The 18,097-nt window shown below is 44.2% G+C and overlaps 2 protein-coding genes across 7 annotated transcripts in view; one reads left to right on the top strand and one right to left on the bottom strand.

Moving 5' to 3' along the window:
• Positions 1–18,097, bottom strand: part of PSMD8 (proteasome 26S subunit, non-ATPase 8) — a 328,475-nt gene that overhangs the window by 22,114 nt on the left and 288,264 nt on the right. The gene's annotated exons all lie outside the window — the stretch shown is intronic.
• The window catches only part of CATSPERG (cation channel sperm associated auxiliary subunit gamma), a 43,429-nt gene that overhangs the window by 12,489 nt on the left and 12,843 nt on the right, over positions 1–18,097 (top strand). For all 5 annotated transcript variants that reach the window (XM_079985302.1, XM_079985301.1, XM_079985303.1 and 2 more), the window contains exons 9-19: positions 402–539; positions 2,017–2,082; positions 3,924–4,034; positions 5,308–5,358; positions 6,701–6,830; positions 9,465–9,576; positions 10,543–10,707; positions 11,543–11,661; positions 13,369–13,582; positions 16,028–16,090; positions 16,808–16,991. In XM_079985302.1, coding sequence (XP_079841428.1) covers positions 402–539; positions 2,017–2,082; positions 3,924–4,034; positions 5,308–5,358; positions 6,701–6,830; positions 9,465–9,576; positions 10,543–10,707; positions 11,543–11,661; positions 13,369–13,582; positions 16,028–16,090; positions 16,808–16,991 — 1,353 coding nt within the window. The remainder of the gene's footprint in view (positions 1–401; positions 540–2,016; positions 2,083–3,923; positions 4,035–5,307; positions 5,359–6,700; positions 6,831–9,464; positions 9,577–10,542; positions 10,708–11,542; positions 11,662–13,368; positions 13,583–16,027; positions 16,091–16,807; positions 16,992–18,097) is intronic.

Here is an 18,097-nt window from a genome sequence, read left to right as displayed (position 1 = left end):
CCCTCTCCTTACACCCCCTCATTACATTATAATCTGACAAACCATCTGGCAAACAAAGCTCCTATGCCTTTGCAAGGTGCTCAGAGTAACTGATCAGGATCATCTCTCTCTGGAATGCGCTACCACAAGATGTTGTCATGGACTGTCATAAAAGGTATAGATAACTTCATGGAGGATAGCACTGTCTGTGACCACTAGTCAGGATACATGACCCCAGAATGAGAGGTAGGATACCTTTGGATACTAGTTGCCAGGGAACAAAAGGCACAGAAGGATATTTAACTCATTTAACTCATGCCCTGCTTGTGGGTTTCCCAGGGGCATCTGGTTGCAGGATCCTGGGCTAGGTGGGGGCTGATCCAGCTGCCAGGCTCTTCACATGTTCTCTTATATTTCTTTAGAGCTCTGGACACGCATATTGAACCATGTCTGTGTGAGAACCTTGAACCCAGTCTTTTTCCCAATGAATGGCTCTGAATTTGTGATTGCCCTTGGTGGTGGCTGGCAGGAAGGAGAATTCTTTCTTATCACGATTAGAGGTATTTATCTTGCCCCACGTAGGAGTATAGGACAGAATGGATGGGGGCTAGCTTGAAGGAGGGGCATGCTCTTCCGTTGTTCTGTGCAACAGGGAGTTGAGCAAGACTTGAATGGTGTGGTCTTGGCTGGATGATTGATCAGCGAGTCTAGGTCAGAGATGCTGGGTCCAGAAAGCCTCTTCCAAATACAGTGGTGCCCCGCAAGACGAACGCCTCGCAAGACGGAAAACCCGCTAGATGAAAGGTTTTTCCGTTTTGGAGGTGCTTCGCAAAACGAATTTCCCTATGGGCTTGCTTCGCAAGACGAAAATGTCTTGCGAGTTCCTGCGGGTTTCCCCCCCCCCTTTTCCTAAGCCCTAAGCCACTTATCAGCTGATCCGCTGATAAGCCGCTTATCAACGGATCCGCTAAAAGCCGCTAAACCGCTAATAGCGCTAATCCGCTAAGCTGTCAATGGGCTTGCTTCGCAAGACGAAAAAACCGCTATACGAAGAGCCTCACGGAACGGATTAATTTCGTCTTGCGAGGCGCCACTGTAGTAGGGAAATGTCAATTTCTGTAGGATGTTGGGGGAGCTTTCAGGTTCATATTTTTAATTTTTTGTTTTTATGGACTGTCCTCAGGTTTTAAGCTACGTTTGCTGATATGTTTGATAATTTTCAGGTATTATGGTAATTTATAATTGCCTTATTTTAATAATAATGATAATGATAATAATAATAATAATTTTTATTTATACCCCACCCTCCCCAGCCAAGGCTGGGCTCAGGGCAGCTAACAAGCAATAATAAAAACAAGTTGAATGAATACAACTTAAAAACAAGATTAAAATACGACATTAAAATATTGAAACATTAAAATATTAAAATGCAGCCTCATCACAGGAGGAGAAAGGAAAAGGAAAAAGAAAGAGGGGGAGGGAATCAAATTGGCTCCAAGCCAAAGGCCAGGCGGAACAGCTCTGTCTTACAGGCCACGCAGAAAGAAATCAGATCCTGCAGGGCCCTGGTCTCATGAGGCAGACCGTTCCACCAGGCCGGAGCCAGAGTTGAAAAGGCCCTGGCTCTGGTTGAAGCTAATCTAACTTCCTTAGGGCCCGGGACCTCTAGGGTGTTGCTGTTTATGGACCTTGAGGCTCTCCGTGGGGCATACCGGGAGAGGCGGTCCCGTAGGTACGAGGGTCCTAGGCTGTGAAGGGCTTTAAAGGTCAAAAGCAGCACCTTAAATCTGACCCTGTACTCCACCGGGAGCCAGTGCATCTTGTGTTTTAAATTGTGTTTTTTACTGTGTGGATGACTCGGAATATTTCCTGACAAATTGAATAAAGAAAGTGGGTCGGTTTGGGGCAGAGCATGACTTCTAGATCATAAGGAGGGTATACATGTGCTGGCAATGGGAGGCTTTGTCCATTGGAGAGTGGGAAGGGAGAAGCAGTCCACTCATTTTAACCCTACCCATGGTTCCTTTTTCTTCATAGATGGGATTGTGAAGGCTTCTGGATCCTTGAGGGAAAAGGAAGAGACAGTATGTGATTTTGTAAGGGGTACGTCCATTTTGATTTTTAAAATGTACCTCCCCCTGGGTAGACTCCACAGTCCCGTGCCACCATGGTGAGCTTTGTAGTGAGGGAGGTAAAGCCAGAATGGGCCATATATGTCTTTGTTTCCCTCATCACAATTCAGGACCCAAAATCCAACAATGTACCTGTACAACATGGAATGAGCTGGGTTGGGGAGAGCTATTTTTCTCCGTGACTGTTATTTCTTTATAAAATTTATATCCTGTCCTTCCAAAGGAATCCAAAATCAGCAAAGACAAAACAAAAATCTCTTAAGAACAATTCTAATACAGATGCAGACCAGGAATCGTTTATTTATTATGAATAACTATTCTGGGCATATCTTATATATATCTTGTTTATATTGTAAAGCACCCTGCGACCCTCAGACGAAAGGCAGCCCTGTTTAGGGAAGCTTTTAATGTTTGATGTATTTTAATATTCTTTTGGAAGCCGCCCAGAGTGGCTGGGGAAGCCCAGCCAGATGGGCGGGGTATAAATAATAAATTATTATTATTATTTAGTATTAAAAAAATAACTGTATTCACTTCTGACAATTATTATTTCATAGAATCATAGAATTGTAGCATTGGAAGGGACTCCAAGAGTCATCTAGTTAAACCCTTCTATGCAGGTAACTAAAGCATCCATAAGAGATGGCCCTCTAGCCTGTCCTTCGAAAACCTCCTTGGAAGGAGAGTGCACCACCTCCTTGCCACTGTTGAACAGCTCTTACCATCAGAAAGTTCATCCTGATGTTTAGTCAGAATCTCCTTTCTTGTAACTTGCACCAACTGATTTAGTTCCATTACTATGGAGCAGGAGAAAACAAGTTTGCTCCATCTTCCATGTGACAGTCTTTGAAATACCGTATTTTTCGCTCTATAAGACGCACCAGACCACAAGACGCCCCTAGTTTTTGGAGGAGGAAAACAAGAAAAAAAATATTCTGAATCTCAGAAGCCAGAACAGCAAGAGAGATCGCTGCACAGTGAAAGCAGCAATCCCTCTTGCTGTTCTGGTTTCTGGGATAGCTGTGCAGCCTGCATTCGCTCCATAAGACGCACACACATTTCCCCTTACCTTTTAGGAGGGAAAAAGTGAGTCTTATAGAGCAAAAAATACAGTAATTGATTTTGGGTTCGGTCAGTCAACCACCTACAAATCCACCTAACAGTTGGGTTGCCCAGATATTCTCTGCAAGGACAGCATGTGGGACTTTGTCAAAGGCCTTACTGAAATCAAGATACACTTCATCCACAGCATCCCCCTTGTAACTCTATCAAAAAAAGAAATGAGATTCGTCTGGCATGACTTGTCTTTGAGAAACCCATGCTGGGTCTCAGTAATCAAAGCGTCCTTTCCTAAGTGCTCACAAACCAACTGTTTAATCTTCTGTTCTAAGACCTTTCTTGGTAATGACATCAAGCTGACTGGTCAGTAATGACCTGGGTCTTCTTCCCCAATTTTTGAAGATGGGGACAGCATTTGCCCGCCACCAGTCTGCAGGGATTTAGCATTCATTTCCTCTTCCCAGGAAATACTGGAAATTGTAGTTCCATGGGAACACCGCTAAAGATTTCACCCAGTGTACTTAATTAGCTCCACTAAAGGATGATTCCCAGAGTTCTTTGGAAGATGACATTTAAGCTGTTATAAAAATCAACATATGGGTAAACAGAGACATGGCATAATAGTAGGAGCAATGTGGTCTGTTCAGAGTGGCCAGCAGGAAGATCTGCTCATGCCACGAATGCAAAACCTACAGTGACATGTCTTTAAATAATGCAATTTTTCCATTGCCCCAATCTTCTTCTCCCTTCTAGCTTCGGCATGCTCCATCAAATGGGCCACTTACTCCTTGGCTGATAACCGGATATATTTGCTGGTGCATGAGACGGGAACAGAGAAACACACCATTGTGGTATACTTACTAGGTTAGACTGGCTCTCTTAAGCATTATTCGTATTGTTTATTGTACTTGAAATTCAACTTGGTGGTGTTAAAAAAATCAAAATCAAATCTATTCTGGCAGGAACCTGTCTAACAATCATGACACAAAAAGAGAAAGGGACAGATAAATAAAGAGTAAAATGAGCAAATTCAGGTGCACTGAAGTTACCCCGCCACATGCTAGAAGTGCCAAAATGTGATTTGGGGGCACAGGGGAATTGAAGGAAAATAAAATAACATTTGGAAAAGATGTTGAAATACTGAGACCCTTTCCACTGCGCTATTGTCCTACTATATTGTCTGAAAGACATTATAAGGAACAATTGTGCAGAAATGGTTTCCTGTTCGTGGGTTAAACCACAGAGCCTAGGACTTGCCGATCAAAAGGTTGGCAGTTCGAATCCCTGCGACGGGGTGAGCTCCCGTTGCTCGGTCCCAGCTCCTGCCAACCTAGCAGTTTGAAAGCACGTCAAAGTGCAAGTAGATAAATAGGTAACGATCCGGCAGGAAGGTAAACCGCGTTTCCGTGCATTGCTCTGGTTTGCTAGAAGTGGTTTAGTTATGCTGGCCACACGACCCGGAAGCTGTACGCCAGCTCCCTTGGCCAATAAAGCGAGATGAGTGCCACAACCCCAGAGTCGGCCACGACTGGACCTAATGGTCAGGGGTCCCTTTACCTTTACCTTTACCTCAGTTTTCGAGTGTCTCGGAAGTCAAACGTTTAGGCTTTTGAACGCCAAAAACCCGGAAATAACTGCTTTGGTTTTTGAACACTTTTTGGAAACCAAAATTCTTCCGGAAATGCATGCTTTGGTTTTTGAACGTTTCGGAACCGAGGTTCCACTGTGCATGGGAAAATGGAAAGTGGCAAATGTACCATCAAGTAAAGATTGGTATGATAAATTAAAGAGCTATGCTTTACATGGCTGAATAAACCTACTTTATTAGATTTAGAGAACAAAATCAAAGGCACAATATCCGCAGGCAAAAATGGATTAATTTTATCGATCATGAGTTGTTATCAAATGTATGGATTCACTGTATTCTGATAGAAAGAAGCATATATTAGTCCAAGTCAATTGCTGTTGTGCTCCGTAGAAAATTCAGTTACAAGCATAATTTCAGTCCAACTAATTGTAATTACCGGTATACCATCTGTTACATCCTTTTCTTTTCCCCCAAGCTTATGCATAAATGGAATAAAGTAAATAAGTAGGCAATTTTAACATTTGGATGTTTTCTCTGCTCACTTTGCAGATGAAGAGCATTTTAAATTTATTTATCATATCCCTGAAAAAGTTCCCAAGGGTAAGTTAGGCTGCAGAATCTGAGACAAGGCAGAATCTGCTGCTACTTGCACAAGACAACACCTGTGCACTCTGTGTTAAGCCACAAAAATTAACACCCGGGCTCCAAATTTGCTAACGGAATTTGCAGCTTCCACTTCCCCCTTTATTGTGCATTCAAAGGGATGGGGGCGGGGATGGCAACGAAACCCTTGACCCTTCTGATTGCAAGTACAGGAGGATAGTTAAATGGCAGACAAGTCGGAAGGGGCTTTGAGTATGTATTAATCCTGGAACTCTTTGCCAAAACCCCAAGTTCTGAACTGAAGGGAATTCATAATGAGAACAAGTTATGCAAATATGTGGAGTGGATTCATGGGGTGGTTTTACATTGCCTTGTCATGGTTCCCCACAAAGCAGCGCATAGTTTGCGGAGGGTCATCAGGATTCCCTGCTTAAGAGACAAGTCCCTTGTGTCATTAACGTGTACCTGTTTCCCCCTTTAAATATCAGCCGCAGGAGAGGGGCAGGGTGAGGATCAAGACTCTTTCACTCAGGGCGGTTCCCTTCCCTGGTTTCCCATGTGTCAGTAGTGGGGAGCCCCTGGACGGCAACTCCCATCAGGCCCATTGAGCATGGCCAACGGCTAGGGATGGTAGGTGCTGCAGTTGAGCAGCACCTGGAGGATCAAAGATTCCATACACGGGGGATGGAGGTTGTCCAGCAACAGCTGTCAGACCATAGCTTCCTCAACCCTGCCGTATGCCACGTTACAGTGGTGCCCCGCAAGACGAATGCCTCGCAAGATGAAAAACTCGCTAGACGAAAGGGTTTTCCATTTTTCGAGGCGATTCGCAAGACGAATTTCCCTATGGGCTTGCTTCGCAAGACGAAAACGTCTTGCGAGTCTTGCGAGTTTTTTCCCTTTCTCCCCCTTTTTCTAAGCCGCTAAGCCGCTAATAGCCGCTAAGCCGCTAATAGCGCTAATCTGCTAAGCCGCTAATAGGGGTGCTTCGCAAGACGAAAAAACCGCAAGACGAAGAGACTCGCAGAACGAATTAATTTCGTCTTGCGAGGCACCACTGTATCACTATAATATTATATTATCCCTCATCTCTAGAGAAGTGACCCAGGAAAAGGCAGTCCATTGAAATCTGTGTCTCAGAGAAGCAAAGAATGCAAAACTGTGCAGTTTGCTCCTGTTTCAAAAAGTCAAGATGAATCTTCAAATATGGAGTGGGAATAGCTGTGGGAAACAGAGATGGTTTCCACCACTGCATCCTTTTTTCTAGTTACTCATAACTGCTATCACCCCCATTTAGAACATCAATTGTAGTCAACTTCTCTTCTTTTTTCTGTTGCAGCCTCTGATAAAGGGTTTGTGTTGTTGCTAGGACTAGAGCATTACACAAACACAACCCTTACGCCAAGAGGTTTGGCTTTGAACCCCTTCAGTAATATATTTTACATCTGGGGGAATGCTATCTTGCAAAGGTAAGATTCCCTACGAAAAGCCTGCTGGTGTGAATATGGTTCCAGACACCTTTCTGTTTATATTACTTTCATCTTTAGAAAATACTGAATCTAAAGGCGACCAGAAATTCCAAAGAGATTGGAGTAAATTTATTGAGTATTTGAAAGATTATTGCCAAAATGTGAAGACACTGAAATAAATCTTGTAACGTAATGAAGGACAGAAACTGGCAGTTGAAATGCGCATACTTTTTGCTCGGCGGAGCAAAAGTTCTGTGTTTTTGAAAAAACAAAAACAAAAAAGTATGTCAAAAAAAGAAAAAATACTGAATCTAGTGCCCAGAAATCTAAATCTGTACCCTAGTAGCAGTGGACTGTCCTACGATGTCGACCATAATTTTTGCACTCTCTTGGCTTATCTTCAGTTTTCTCACAGTGCTGTTTCTATAAAGCTTGGAATAGACCAAAAACAACAGTATTATGGCACCTTAAAAACTAACCATTTTATTATGGTATAAGACAGGAGCTGCCAAACTGATCCTCATTCCACCAGTGGTCCTCAAGCGTCATTCAGTGGTCTGTGGTGTGTCTGTGGATTTGTGGTTGAAGACGGGAGACAGCTCATCCATTGCATTAATATTCATATATATATTATTTGTATTTTTTATTTCTTATATTTCATTACAATTTGAATTCTATGGTATTCGTATTGTAATGCAATGCACTACAATATATAATAAATAAAAGAGCCCATAGAAATTATGCAGCTTCTAGCTCGGTGTATTACAATCAGTAGCACAAGGAGAAAATCATATTAAAGGCTTCTAGGATCTGCTAAAGTTTTCAAGTGGTCGGGGGGGGGGGAGAGAAGTTGGGGAACTGTTGACATAAAGTTTTGTGGATAACAACCCACTTCATGAATGCATGAAGTGTACTGGCAACGACCGTTTTGCACGGATGTTGCGTTTCTAACTGCTGTGTGCATAAGTCCGTCCTGAATCCATTCGCCCCCTTTTCCAACCACTTCCGGATTGCAGCGATTTTCGCTTGTTAATTAGGTGTGTGTAAAATGGTTGTTGCCTCTGTTATAAGAAAAAACCTTCTCCTTTTCCTTTATGGGGTACCCAAGAGCCCATATAGAGTCCTTATGTAGGTTCTCTATCGGTAGGAGAAAATAACAGAGGCAAGCCAGAGAATATTGAGAAGCAAAGCAGCTAGTGAGTCTGATCTTTATTAAACTGTTACAACAAGGTCCTCATTCACCACATGCAGGAGGGAGGAGGAACCCAGAACATTGGAGTGCAAGCTCTTATATAGACTTTTGAAGTTGCCCACCCTGGAGCCCAAGACCACCCCCCTGAAACATCATACATACATCACAGAAGTAGGCGGTCAACAGCAGAAATCCTGTTTGCCAGGGTACCTGATAATGGTCACCTGAATCCAGGTCACAGTCGCACCCTATTCATACACAGATACACCCTTAAGACAGGATTTGTGAGCAAAGAGACAATGGGGAGGCTTTCCCATTTCCTTTGTCTTTGCAGAGAAACATTTGAGGTCAATTTTGAGAGAGTCCAAATGGTTTCAGGACTCCCCCCCCCCTGTATTGTTTCAGACATGTGGTTTATATATTTATGTATGTATTTGCCTGGTCCATTTATGAACAATTATTTTATATCTTAGACCAGGGGTCAGCAACCTTTTTCAGCCATGAGCCAGTCCACCGTCCCTCAGACCATGTGGTGGGGTGGACTATATTTTTTTGGGGGAAATGAACGAATTCCTATGCCCCCAAATAACCCAGATATGCATTTTGAATAAAAGCACACATTCTACTCATGTAAGAACACCAGGCAGGCCCCACAAATAACCCAGAGATGCATTTTAAATCAAAGGACACATTCTACTCATGTAAAAACGCTGATTCCCGGACCGTCCGCGGGCTGGATTCAGAAGGCGATTGGGCCGCATCCGGCCCACGGGTCTTAGGTTGCCTTTTAGACCTTATACTTCTCATAACACCTCTAATACCAATTACTGCCCTAGATTGCTGCTTAGAATCACTTGTTAGAAGGGTTGACTTATTGCTTTGTTTCAGTTTTGAGCCTAGCGCAGGGTTGACCCTGACAACCTCCTCCAATATTTACGATATTAAGAAAGGTTGTATGAAACACTCGTCAATAGATAAGCCAGGCCGTCTTGGAGGGCTCTTCCACACTTCGCTTTCGCTTGTGCAGTGCCTGCTTGCTCCCTTCCTTTCCAAGGGAAAACTTTAGTGATAGATCAGAGCAAATGTGAATCTGGAGAAAACTCAAAAGTGCCATTTGCTCCGACTGAGCAGTAAAGCAGCAGGAAGTGCAGATAAGCCCTAAGTCAGGGTGGGCCAACTTTGGCAAGTAGTTGGGGTAATAAAGACTCCAGATGACAACTTGAGAAGTGTCCTACCAGTCATAATTAGGCCAGTGGACTGGATTGTAAGGCTAACAGCTGCCCCCGTGTTTGACTTGATACAGTAATGGAAGTAGGTTCACAAGGTGGGCAAAATAATATGTTGTGACTCCTATTTAAATGCATACATTTGTTTTTGCTCCAATCAAAATATTGTAGGAGGTGGGGATTTAAAACAAAGATCTCTTCTTGTTTTCTTTACAGCAATGACAAGCAGAGTTATATATATCTCTCCAGCTTCCCGAGTGATTCCCCCATCAAATATTTCGTTCAGTCGTTTAATGGGGAAATTGCCTTTGTGACTGACCAAGAGGAGGTATGTCTGCTTATCTTTCTCATGGATCCAGTGGTGGGCTGTTCTAGAGCAGGCATGTCAAGCAGGTTGATCGTGATCTATTTGTCGATAGCGAGGTGTCCCTGGTTGATCCTGGTTGATCTTTGGACCCCCTGAATGATCTCCAAAGAAAGAAAAGAAAGCTCAACAGCTCTGGTCAATCGTCTAATGACAATGGGTAGATCACTGCCAGTTCTTTTATACCGTGAGTAGATCACAGTCTCTTGGGAATTGGACATGCCTCTTCTAGAGGAACAAGGCTTAATATTGCTGAGGAACATATGATTTCTTTCTTTCTTGTTTCATAACCTTTATTTTGAAATTCAAAACAATACAAACAGGACAAAAGGCATCAGCCAACAGGTACAAAATAGTTTATTTAAACTATTTGTAGCCTACCTTTCTGTCCTTGTGGAATTCTCAGGGTGGCTGACAAATAACACACAGAGACACACCAAACTAATGAAATTATAGCAGAACAGGAAGTGGCAGTAATAAAGGACATTTTAGGAATTTATGTTAGAGCCATTATATAAACCAAAGATTTCATAGCTTGTAGTGTATAATCTAGCCCTATTCCTATTTATTCAGAAGGAAACCCCAGTGATTCGAACAGGATTTTTTTCAGGTGTTGTGTTCCCCACCCATCTGGCTGGGCTGTCCCAGCCACATTAAATAACTACCGTGCACAGGGCTGCCTTCAGTTGTCTTGTAAAGGTTGTATTGTTACTTATCTCCTTGGCTCAGGGGTCGGATAACTATACCCTCCAACATTTTTCCGATGAAAATAAGGACATGTTAATGCAAGTGAGATTGCTAGTCTCTTAATCATTCTGCTACATTATCAACCCAGCTGTGTGTGTTTGTGTTTGTGTTTGTGTTTGTGTGTGTACACACAGACAGCACTACATCACTTGAGCATTACCGTACTTTCCCTCCTCTTTCTAGATTTGGGTTTCCAAAGAACTTGGCACAGAGATTAAAAAGGTATATCCATCAGAAGCCTGGGATGTGTACAATTATTTGCAGGTGATGAGAGGCTCACCACATTATAGCTTGACCCTGAAACATTCCATACTCACCATTTTCTTTAACGATGGACAGTTGGAAGAGGTGAGTGCATTAGGCTGTGTTTGCCGTGACGGGTAATCTGGGAGGTAGCTGGTTTGAAAAGGGAGCCATGTCACCACTCAAGGCATATGTGGTGGTGCTCTCTTGAATCCGGAGTCACCAGTGCTATTTTTCCAGAAAAAGAATGCCAGAAGTCTCCGTGAATGGCTCCCTTGTTGTCTTATAATGGCAAAGGCACCCATTGGACAGGTGCCTGAACTGATTTCCAGCTGAAAAAAAGCCCTGGGTGTCACTGCTGTTTATTATTAAATAAATAATAATAGCTGGCTGAGGCCGAGGCAAGGCCTTGGTGAGATTTAATTAGGGGGCACTGGTGGGAGTTCTGATGCTGTCCCCACGAATCCCCAGCCTTGCCATTGCCCCAACTCCAAATACGTAGGAGACATCAGATCAACAGCTCCACCCAACTCACCACTGCCGCTCACATACTGATCTGAAACATTTGGAATTGAAAGTAACACTGTGATGTACACTCTTGCTCTTACTGCCATTGCTGTCTTGCTTGGATTCTCATCATATTTGCAAGACAAAGAGCTGGCCAGCTGCTCAGGTTGGTGGCAAGGTTTTCCTAGCAGCAGCAGAGCTGCTAGGGCAGTTAGGGACCAAAGGTGGACAAACTACCCCAGAAGGAGCATCATGTGTCCCCCCCACCAGAGGTACTACCCCTCCCCTAACACTCCATACACGTACATCCCATTAAATTATAGACGTACATCCCATTATGTAACAAAACACTAGAGGAGAGGTGATAAATTTAAAACGTGTTTTGTGTACCTGATTCCTCTAAATCTGTTAACCCGGGCTTCTTTTCTTTCAGCTGGTTTATTTGGAGGATACTGCAGACAATGGAAGATTAGTCAGAAGGCAATTCCCTCTGAGTCATGTCCTTACCTATGACCTGTTGATAACAACCCCTAACAAAGAGATGAGACACAAGTGAGTGGAACACACAAAGTGTGGTGTCATCACGTTTGAACTTTTCTCAAACATCTGGCAGGGCAGAAGTAGTTTTGCAAAGGCTCTTCAAAGTCTCAGGCCTTCTGTCTCATTCATTTGCAAGGTACCTGGGATTTGCTGTCCATTTCCTCTTTCAAATCTTTTTTTCTATCCTCTCTCTGCAGCTTTTGCAACAGCAGACTATGGATGATGCGGGCTCTTCACCTTAGATTAGAGGCCTTGCTCAGGTCTCCAGTGCTTCTCCTCAACCAGGGGAAATAACTGGTTGCAGGAGCAGCTAGCAGCGAGGGGTATCATCTCACACCTGACCTCCAGTCAGCTGCAGTACTGTACTTTACTGGGAAGGGATGGTGATAGCAAGCTTGGCAAAGCTTCTGCTTTCAGCCATGTTAGCTAAGACAATAAAGTTTTATTTTACTGTAATTTGTAAGTATTTTTCTGCACACTACTTTGCTGTATTTGCTGCCTGCATTGAAATGTAAGTAAACCTTTTTCATTTATGTAACTAAAAATGTGTAGTTCATTCTCTGCCATGGGGATGAAGAGGGAAAGGTCAGCAGACCACATAAGAAAGAGCTAGAAAGGTAGAACTGCCTAACTCACAGGCTTTAATAAGCTGCAAAATTATAAGTGTTCTTACTCTGCTAAAAAGGCTTCACTTTTTTTTTATTTCTCACAGAAACATGGGATAGGAGGTTTAGATCTAAATCTATGGATTTAATCCTTGATTCATCTCCCACAGTATTATGCCCTGAAATTTTTGGATAGAGAACAGAGGCTATAGGGCTTGGGGGTTGTGTTTAGAATGTGCTTTTTGTATGGGAATTTGCAGTCAAAATAACTTTGCTTGTTTTGGTGAATAAGGATATGAAGGGGTTAAGACTCACAGAGTTCCTGATGACAAGAGAAGGCAGTGTGTGACATCACTTCCTTTGAGTTCTCTGGTGTGATAAAGGCAAAAGGGTTTAATCTTTTCTACTTTCCCCTGCTTCAGAACTCAGCCCACCATGCTTCTGAGGCAGACCTCTGTTTGGTCTCTTCTTTTTGAACTAAAATATGTATTTTGTAGGGACACGGGTGGCGCTGTGGGTTAAACCACAGAGCCTAGGACTTGCCATCAGACGGTTGGCGGTTCGAATCCCTGCGACGGGGTGAGCTCCCTAGCAGGTCAAAGTGCAAATAGATAAATAGGTACCGCTCCTGCGGGAAGGTAAACGGCATTTCCATGCGCTGCTCTGGTTTGCCAGAAGCGGCTTAGTCATGCAGGGCATGTGACCCGGAAGCTGTATGCCGGCTCCCTCGGCCAGTAAAGCGAGATGAGCGCAGCAACCCCAGAGTCGGTCACGAATGGACCTAATGGTCAGGGGTCCCTTTACCTTTACCTTTATGTATTTTGTAATCTAGAAGTAGAATTTGCCTTCCTTGTTTTCATCACTGTTAACTGCTAGAATCAGGTGCAAGACCTTATGTAATTAACAACTATTTCATAATCTGCAGCCTGTTGTGTGATCCTTTTAATTAAGAGGGAAAGGGAGAAAATCCAGCCTAAATAAATTGCAACAAGGCTACACAGCCTAGTCCTAGAGTTTCCACTTTAATGCTGCAAAAGATGGTGTTTTAATCTCTCCTAACATTTGAACTTTCTACTCACACCGCTATAAAATCTATCCAACTTTTTGTTCTTAGTGGATTAGACTACATCAGATTTGCCCACCTTTGCCCATTTGCTGTTGTGCGCTATGTGAACCTACCTCAGCCACAGGAATTCACCCGGATGGAACATTATTTTGCTATGCCTCCTGAGATCATGGAAAAAACTGGCTTTCATGATGAGAAGTCGCTGATTGTGTACCAGGGACTCGTCTATCAGCTGCTCCAGTTGCACTCATCTTACCACAGAGTGAGGATACCTTTTGTTTATTTGTGTTTCTCTTTTGAGGGGCTGAAAAGTCGCTGGCCTCAGAGCCACCACAAGACACAGGCTTTAGCTTCTGTCTGGCAGCAAAGTCCTCAAAGCCAAGTCCCCCCCCCCCCATCCAAAACAGCTGTTGAAACTAACAACGATAAACCAGCAAAAAGAAAATTCTGTAAAGGCCTTTATTTTTTAAAAAACCAGCTGCCTAAAACAACCAAGTGATTGCATTCTTCATGGCAAAGCATTCTGCTGTTTGCACCACAAATGCACATGTTGCTTATGCCAATTAAAGTAAGCAAAATAAAGGTCACTATCCATTGGACTTACTATTTAAACACAGGCCTCAGCCAGTGGAACCCCTGATCCAGCATCTATTTCTGGGCACTCAAGCTCAATTGTAACATTCCTGAAGAGCAGGGGTCGGTACGGTTTACCTCGCCTGGGCCGGTTCACTCCAGCAGAGAGCCCTCTGTGGGCTGGATTGCGTGTGTGTGTGTGAGCACGCGCGCCTGCAATTTCTGGTGTCTGCGCAGGTGCGATTTCTGGCGCTGCAGAAGCGAGTCCTCATGCCACGCTGCGCCGGTTTAGCACAGCACGCAGGGACTCACCAAGTGGGAGGCTTGTGGGCCGCTTAAACGACTCCCGTGGGCTGCTTGTGGCCATGGGCCTTAGGTTGCCTACCCCTGCTGGAGAGCATCCCAGGATGTTTTGGAGAATGCTGTCTGACATCATAGAGGGAGATCCAATGTAGTACCACACCCCCTTCTGACCCCGTCGGCCCCTCTGAAGCCCTGGCCCAACTGGAGTTATAGATCCTCCATGTAGGGAATGTGATAGGAATTTTGAGGTCTTAGATATATGGTAATGTAAGGGGAAAGGGCAATTTTTGTTTACAACAGGAAGCAGCTGGAATCTGAAGCCCCACTGCTGCTCTGATTTTCCCTCCCCCTCCTCGAAATTGGGATAAAAATTTAACTACACATTTGAGCACCTCTAAACTGCTCCCTCTCTTTTCTTGCTAATGGAAGGAAAAACATTTGAAAGCTTTTAAAAAAAAAATTCTGCAAAGTTCCCTACTGTTTGCTTCAGTTCAACAGTGTTGGATGAGGCAGTTAAATGACCTTTGGATTTCCTCTCCCCACCCCACCCCCCGCTTTTGATTACATCCTTCTTGTCCAAGTGAGAGTTGCTTCACTCATCATCATAAGCATATAAGAATCTTCTGTCTCCACTGTCTCCTTAAATAGCACAGCAGACATCCCACTTCCAATAGTCAGAGGGAAGGTCTATGTAAAGTTCTAGCCTCCTATAACTCTAGCGTGTTTCAATCTAATAAGAGCATGAAGGGGTTAATCCATAGGCTAAGCCTGGAGAAGAAATGGGTGACCAAGCCTTTGGTATCTTTCATTCCCCATGTGGACTTCAGTATGTAAGGAGCTCTGAACTGGTCACTCTAGCCTCATGACTTTAACCAGCATCCTTTGTTTCATAATAGTAATTAATAATAATCGTAGTAGTAGTTGTTGTTGTTCAGTCGTTTAGTCATGTCCGACTCTTCGTGACCCCCTGGACCAGAGCATGCCAGGCACTCTTGTCTTCCACTGCCTCCCGCAGTTTGGTCAAACTCATGCTGGTAGCTTCGAGAACACTGTCCAACCATCTCGTCCTCTGTCGTCCCCTTCTCCTTGTGCCCTCCATCTTTCCCAACATCAGGGTCTTTTCCAGGGAGTCTTCTCTTCTCATGAGGTGGCCAAAGTATTAGTAGTAATACTAGTTTATTTATACCCCGCCCATCCAGCTGGATTTCCCCAGCCTGCATTCTCTCTAGCATTTTATTCCTCTAACAATAGTTTTGAAACTTTTACCTTCTGTAACTACGCAGTGTTTTAAATGCCTGTGCATATTTTCTGACTGCTGTATGGAAAAGCACATGAATCTGACCTTTGAATTTTGAAAGTAAATCATTTAGTGACTTGCTAAACATGCGGTCTGGCTCTGTGCCAGGGAAGTGGGACAGCCTGGAAAGAGCTTCTAGAAGGGGAGATTTTGGGACTCAAAAGGGCACATATTAAAGATTTCACAGACTATATTTCTCTGCAGCATGTTTTTGTGATGTTAAATATCTGCTGGGCTTCTCCCACCAAACTTGGGTCTTGGCTTCCAGGATTCCAACATGCCAGCTTACTATCTCTCATGCCACCGTCTCTCTTAGGAGCTGCCACCACCTGCCACTGCATCCACCCAGATCGGTTGCCATGACCTCTGCTTGGGTGGACCACAGCAGGGAGAGGTTTCTATGCTGTCCCACACTAAATAAAATTGTATATTATTTCTGCATTTCTAAACAGGTTTTGCTGCTAGTTTAGTGATAGTTTTTGTGCGCCTGTCTGTCTTCAAACTCACCCTTACCAATTCTTTTCTTCCCCCTAGGCTTATGCTGATCCAGTCCATGACCCCACATGGAGATGGTGGAAGAACAAGAAAGACGATGCGGTAAGAACAAAAATTTTGAAAAGCATTCCTTAACAGTGTTTCCCAACCTTGTGCCTCCAGCTGTTTTTGGACTACAATTCCCATCATCCTTTGCCACTGGTCTTGCTAGTCAGGGATGATGGGAGTTGTAGTTCAAAAACAGCTGGAGGCACAAGGTTGGGAAACACTGCCTTAGAAACAACTGCCCTCACCACTCCATGATTAACATTAACCTGGTCTTAAACTTTATTTTTTAAGTAAAAAAACCAAAATAAAGTGATTTTGATATTCAAGGAGAGAGAGGAATACTGTTGTGTTTCCTGAAGACACCATTTTGTGTGTGTGTGTTTCCTGAAGACACCATGTGTTTCCTGAAGACTGCTTGCCAAGGGATTTGACAGTCAGTTGATGTGTGATAGACACACATGCAATATGAATTATTTAGTAAAGAAACAGTCATAATTTTGATGTATGAGTGTTTCCTTTTCCTAACCAACATGCTTCACCTTTAACTGCTGCAACACCCAAGTTTGCACCTGGGCTTTGCCCCTATCTTCATTGTATGCCTTACCTTAGGAAAGCCAATACTTACCAATCACACTGTCAATGGATAGCAATACTGGCCTACTTTCCAGGGCTGTTGCAACCATGACTAAGGTACAGTTTATGGAGCACTTGGAAGGAAGAGACAAAGGGTGGGGGCGGGGAGTGGAAGATGATCATTTTCTTGCTTCCCAGGAATACTACACCTATGTGGCAAGCAACTGGAACACCTCGGCAGGCATCTACGTCGACATGGCCAACTACATCAAGATGTACGATCAGATGCCTGAAAACTTACTGCCTTCCAAGCTCTACCTGGACAAGCACACCGAATACACCTTCTCTCTGTACCTGAGCATGAGAACAACGAAACAGAGCAGTAAGGGGTGTTGAGCTCAGGAACTGCTGTGATGGAGGAAGGGAGGGGTGGATCTGTCACATAAAACACAGCAGTTACAGGGCATCTCCCACACCCAACTGAGAATGTAATGTTGATATCTACTGTGAACTTCTTGTTTCTTGGGCATGTGGTGATATCTAAGGCCACACTCAGTGAAGCCATGATGTCAACACGCCCCCCCCATAAGGTGTTTATACACACACACACACACACACACACACACACAGTGAGTCGTTTAAAAGAGGCCCTGTGGATACAGAGTACACATGTCCCATGGGGCCTCTTTTAAAAGACTCACCCTGCATATGTGGATGTCTTGCAGTGGTAATACGAGTTGGCCTAGGCCTCAGCGCCTAGGGCTTGCCGATCGAAAGGTCGGCGGTTCGAATCCCTGCGGCGGGGTGCGCTCCCGCTGCTCGGTCCCAGCGCCTGCCAACCTAGCAGTTCGAAAGCACCTCCGGGTGCAAGTAGATAAATAGGGACCGCTTACCAGCGGGAAGGTAAACGGCGTTTCCGTGTGCGGCTCTGGCTCGCCAGAGCAGCGATGTCACGCTGGCCACGTGACCCGGAAGTGTCTCCGGACAGCGCTGGCCCCTGGCCTCTTAAGTGAGATGGGCGCACAACCCCAGAGTCTGTCAAGACTGGCCCATACGGGCAGGGGTACCTTTACCTTTACCTTTTATGCTTCCTCCTAATTTTGACTTGTGATCCTCCCGGCTTTTCTTCTGATTTCTGGTTCTACAGTAGCACAGACATGGAACAGAACTGAGGGGCTGGCAGAGGGCATGTCATGGATTGGCTGGACACAGAGGAATGGGCGGGCGGGGTGGGGGGAGGAACCAGGTGGGGAATCCCCAAGGGAAGAAGGCTCAGAGCCCGGGGAGTGGTGGTGGGGCAAGGATATACAATATATGATAAATATACAGTGTCTTTATTGTCATTGTCCCATACAGAACAATGAAATTGAAAAACTACATAAAACATTCAAAAACCCCTAAAAACTCTGAAACCCCATTTTAAAATACAATATACTATGATGAGTGGTCAGAGGGAGTAGACTGGGAGGAGGAAGCTGAAGAGGTAAC

The sequence above is a fragment of the Podarcis cretensis genome (assembly GCF_951804945.1).
Source record: "Podarcis cretensis genome assembly, chromosome: 8".
NCBI lineage: Eukaryota > Metazoa > Chordata > Lepidosauria > Squamata > Lacertidae > Podarcis > Podarcis cretensis.
This window is presented reverse-complemented; position numbering and strand designations above follow the sequence as displayed.